Source organism: Ischnura elegans, chromosome 12 (genome assembly GCF_921293095.1).
Source record: "Ischnura elegans chromosome 12, ioIscEleg1.1, whole genome shotgun sequence".
Lineage (NCBI taxonomy): Eukaryota > Metazoa > Arthropoda > Insecta > Odonata > Coenagrionidae > Ischnura > Ischnura elegans.
Genome location: NC_060257.1, coordinates 69,642,756 through 69,647,872, shown reverse-complemented (window position 1 = coordinate 69,647,872; position 5,117 = coordinate 69,642,756). Strand labels below are relative to the sequence as shown.

At 36.5% G+C, this 5,117-nt stretch overlaps 1 protein-coding gene across 1 annotated transcript; it reads left to right on the top strand.

Annotated features, from left to right (window-relative positions):
- The first annotated feature begins 293 nt into the window (after positions 1-293).
- Positions 294-4,897, top strand: LOC124168705 (piggyBac transposable element-derived protein 4-like). The gene is made up of 3 exons (XM_046546972.1): positions 294-327; positions 441-2,059; positions 4,771-4,897. The coding sequence occupies exons 2-3, from the start codon at positions 441-443 to the stop codon at positions 4,895-4,897; spliced, it is 1,746 nt and encodes a 581-aa protein (XP_046402928.1). The 5' UTR covers positions 294-327.
- The last annotated feature ends 220 nt before the right edge of the window (positions 4,898-5,117 follow it).

Genomic DNA, 5,117 nt, shown 5'->3' with positions numbered 1-5,117 from the left:
CTCTCCAACATATCTATGACAAGTTATCTTTTTCTTATCTATTTCTCGCAGCCGCAGAGATGCCACGTCGGGTCCCCACATATTGCGCTAATTTACTAACTTGTTTTCTTTTGGATATACAAATGTGCAACTCTTGTAGTTCCTCCGTATAAATACCCAAGTATCCCGCTATCGACCACTCATTCTTTGTCCGTTGGTGTATTGGTGCGTCAGAAAGGAACTTGTGACTGCAAGGAGCCCCTGAATTTTATCAGTAAAACGTGCGAGTAATTCCAGAGTGGTGCAGTGGAACAAGCTACACTTCATAGTGTTTCATTGTTCGAAAGTGTAAGTTTTATATTCCTTTATATTTATGCATATACATTTATGAAATTAATCACGCTGTAGATGGTTGTTCCCTATTATGATGTATCTCTTCTGGATTTACTTACGTCCCTTAGATGGAGAGAAAAAAACAGCTAAACCTAATGCGTGAGGAAGATCGTAGCTATCTGCAGCGTCTTCTGATGGAATCATCAGATTCAGAATTGTCTGCAGTAGATGATGAGAGCGAAGGTGAAGAAGATTCCTTGAAGGAACAATTGCAAAACACGGATACGGAGCAAGAAATTACTAGTGAGGAAGAAAGTGACCGAGAGGATGAAGAATCAGGTAAAGAATTTGTTTTTGGGAAAGACAAAACTACGAAGTGGGCTTTGCAAATACCAGTGGTGACTGTAAGGACTCGTCGTCATAATATTGTAAACCTGAATTCACGTGTGAAAGAAAGTGCTACAACCGCTAAGACTGTACTCGAGTGTTGGAGATGTTTTTTTACCGACAGTCTGCTTGCTATTATTTTGGAAAACACTAATAAATTCATTGAATCCCAAAAAGATCGTTACGATAGGGAAAGAGATTGTAAATTTACCGATTTGAGTGAACTGAAAGCTTTCTTTGGATTACTGTATATGGCAGGTTTCCTTAGAAATAGTAAGCTAAATACAAGTGATTTGTGGTCTACAGATGGAACTGGTGTTGAATTTTTTCGATTGGTGATGTCTCGTAAGCGCTTCCACTTTATTTTACAAAGCCTTCGGTTTGATGACAAAGCAACTAGAAGCGATAGGAAGCTATTAGATAAGCTTGCACCTGTTAGAGAGGTTTTTGATATATTTGTTCAAAATTGCCGTGAAAGTTATTCTTTGGGAGAATACGTAACTATTGATGAAATGCTATCAAAATTCAGAGGAAGATGTGCATTTAGGCAATACATCCCGAGTAAACCAGGAAAATATGGAATTAAGATATTTTCTCTAGCAGATTCTAAAACATTTTACACAGGGAACTTAGAAGTATACGTTGGGAAGCAGCCGGAAGGCCCATTTTACGTTAGTAACAGTGCCAATGATGTTGTAAAAAGGTTGGTTAGACCGATTGCTCACAGTGGTCGCAATATAACCGCCGATAATTGGTTTACCAGTTATGAGCTAGTTTTAGACCTACTCAAAGCTAACCTTACGTATGTAGGAACAGTAAGGAAGAATAAACGGCAGCTTCCACCCAGTTTTACATCCCCTGTCGGTCGAGAACCATTTACAACTCGTTTTGGATTTGATAGGCATTGCACATTGGTATCATACATACCAAAGCCACGAAAAAATGTAATTTTAATATCTTCAATGCATCATGATTCCACAATCGATGAAACAACAGGGAATTCGAATAAGCCAGAGATCGTGACATTTTACAATGCAACTAAATCTGGCGTTGATGTAGTTGATAAATTATGCGCGACTTACTCAGTAGCAAGAAACACCAAAAGGTGGCCGATGACTATATTTTATACCATGCTCAATGTGGCAGCAATAAATGCTCAGGTTATTTACCTTGTAAACAACAAAGAGAGTTCTCATGCAATTTTGAAAAGAAGGCATTTTATCAAAGTCCTTGCGCAAGAACTAACTAAAGAGCACCTGCAAAAACGTAGTCACGTGGTAAATTTACCGAGGGAATTGAGAAAAAGAACTTTAGCCATTAGTGAGAAAGACAAAGAAACTGAACATAATGAGTCAAGTACTTGCAGTTCCAAAAGTATTCGTAGGAAATCGGAGGAAAAAACGAAGGAGAAAAAAGAGAATTCTAGAAAGAGATGTTACATTTGCGACAGAAAAAAAAATCGAATGACAAAATATAGGTGCATTTCCTGTGATCATTATATATGTTTAGAGCATTCTGAATACGTTTGTATTGTTTGCAAGGATAAAAATATGTAATTGTTGCTGTGATGTGGTTTAATTGAGAGCAATGTATCAAAAATGTGCTTAGTTACTAAAAGATGGTTAAAATGTCTTAAATAAGTTAAAAACTATTGTATTTACAATGTTATAACTTGTAAAGGAGCAAATAAATAACATAAAAGTAGTGTGTTGCATTTAATTTTAATATTAACTATTATATTATAATGTACACTATTGGCGTCTAGCAGACGCCACGCGAGCATATTTGTCCCAAAATTTGACGCGAGTGCGGAAGGGTTAAGGTATTTCCTAAGTCACTTTTACCTATTGCACACTTAAAGGAATCGACACCTTCAATGATACAGCTGAGGAAATATTGCTCTATTAAGTTATGGCTTATTTGGAATTCAATTTAGGCTATCCTAAAACAGCTAATACGTAAATGATTGATACGTAGATATATTCCTTGAATAGTTAAGAAGAGGAAGGGGAAAACAGATATACACAGCTTAGCATTAAGATAGCAAAGACGTGAATCGCAACCAATAGTGCGATATATCCTGAGTGAGAGTACGATGTGTTCATCGGCACAAACATCAAAACAGGAACCTGGAATATGTTTTTAGAAACTAAAAGAAACAATTTACCACGTAAAATATAGTTTTAATATACTGAATACTGATTAGACATGTGAAAAAGTTCGTTTTGCAGATGTCGGAAAAATTTTAACTGATGGAGCAATCAATGCATAATTAATGACTGATACTGACGAAGGGCAATAGGTGTAGTACTAATGCTACGGCATTGAAATTGTTGGTCTTTGGGGTGAAAGATGGGATACTGATGCATGGAGAGACATGAGTGGCTGAGTGTTACCCCAGAAAAGGATGGACCATGTTTAAGGTGCCCGGGAAGGGGGTTGTATTGTCATCGGTTCCTCGAAAGGGGAAGGTAGAAGAGACAATAGTGTGTGAAGGGACTGGAAGGGACGACGCGACGGTACAAGCAACAGTCACAACAGAGCGACGGTCGGTGTACGGTGCCTACTCCACGAATGTAAGAACGATTCCAAAACATCTGTAACAACGATATAAAAAACTAAAATACAGTCCATTTTAAATATACGACGTTTTATTTATGTTGACAAGCCGAAGGTGCAACAACTAATAATAGGGATACGGTAAGCTATGAGCAATATCATCGAAGCATCTTTTAAAGAAACACTAATAGTGCTATTACAGAAAGAAAATGAAAAAGAAATGATACGGCAAGCAAAGATGGTGAGATGGAAGAGCGAGAACGCGATCAAGGATTTGGAAAGTGCCTCCTAGAGAATCGAGAGTTTGCCCTCGTTAAATATTTAGGCCAAAAGACGTTATAGAGAGGATACCAAGAGTGCAAATAAGGAATCGCGCGACCAGTTCACTGCTGGCGCATTCTATCCCCTATTTTAGGACGATGCTACCTCCTCTCACTCCTAATATAAACGCGTAAATGATGCATAAGTTTACAGTGAAAACACATTTACGCAGGGAATCAAATACCTTGCCATACGCCGTGCAAATAAGACAAGCAATATCATCTTAGATAATTATTTAGCTTTATAAAGACTGAAAAAATATAGAATCACGCCATTTCTCACACACTCTTCATGGAAATACCTACTCTGATTTCGGAAAGGTTTGAGAACTTGAATTTCTTCTAAATTTACGACAGGAAATGCGTGTCTTCTGACATTTTATAACAACCAGGAACCTTAAAATATTCCGTTATTTAAAAAAAAACTTCATTTTTATAATCAAAGCTGTGAATGAATTACGAATAGTATAAGTTATGATTAGTACGTCAAATGCACATATCTATTTTCTTACGCCCATAACTGCGTGAACCACGAGGATTGATCAGGTAATGGTAGACATACATAAAGGATTAAATGTTCCAAATTGAAATTGCTAAAGATGACGTTTAAATTTATGATTAAATTTAAATTATAAAAATAAAAAATGAAGGTAACAGGCATTTATTCCTGAAACTGTGATACATTAATAAACACGATTTAAAGTGTACTAAGTCACTCTAAAATGCAAATCTGTTAGTATTATTTTTTTACTAACACCCCGAATACAATACTAGTCCAATAAAAATCTCTTCACCGCGAGTCACTTCAAAGCATTGTAAAAGGGATTTGAAATCTTTAAAGCTTCAAAATGTTTAAAAAGGAACAAAATCTATATTCGCAACAGTCAAACATTCAAAACTGCCTTCATTTTTCCATAATATTTGACTGTTTTGGAAAGAACAGGAGTTCTATTTCTCGAGTCCATTAAACTAAGATCTTATCGCAGTTCTTTCACCGGTTACCTTCTTTTGAAACTTTTATAGGCGTGGATCTCGTCATTTTATGCCCTAACAACGAGGGACGAAGTTTGACCACGCGGGAACTGATCCGACCCTCCAGAGTTTCAGAAGTTATAAACTTTCCTCTTGAAACTAGTTAAACCTTCCTTCTTAGATTCTACTAGTTCCCCATCATTTGCTCCATATATTCCAGCATGAAACCTATTTCTAGCACACCTTTGGAGGAGCAAACAGCAGAAAATGACCCATTACCCCAGTTCAAAGAAAGCTTGAATATTGAAGAAACTGAGAAAAAGGAAGAAAGGCTATTCGGCTATTGATGATACTACAAGGGGTGAGAAGCCGGCCTAACATGAAGTCGTAATGACCAAACTTCGCTTCAAAATAGGATCTAGGCATATCTTTTAGCACCAATATGAAATCTATGTTTTATCGAATTAAATGTAATAATATAAAAATGGAATTTGAAACAATTCTTCGCTAAAATTGAAAGAATTGTCATGATTTTAAAATTTATATAACATTAAATGACCGACATCA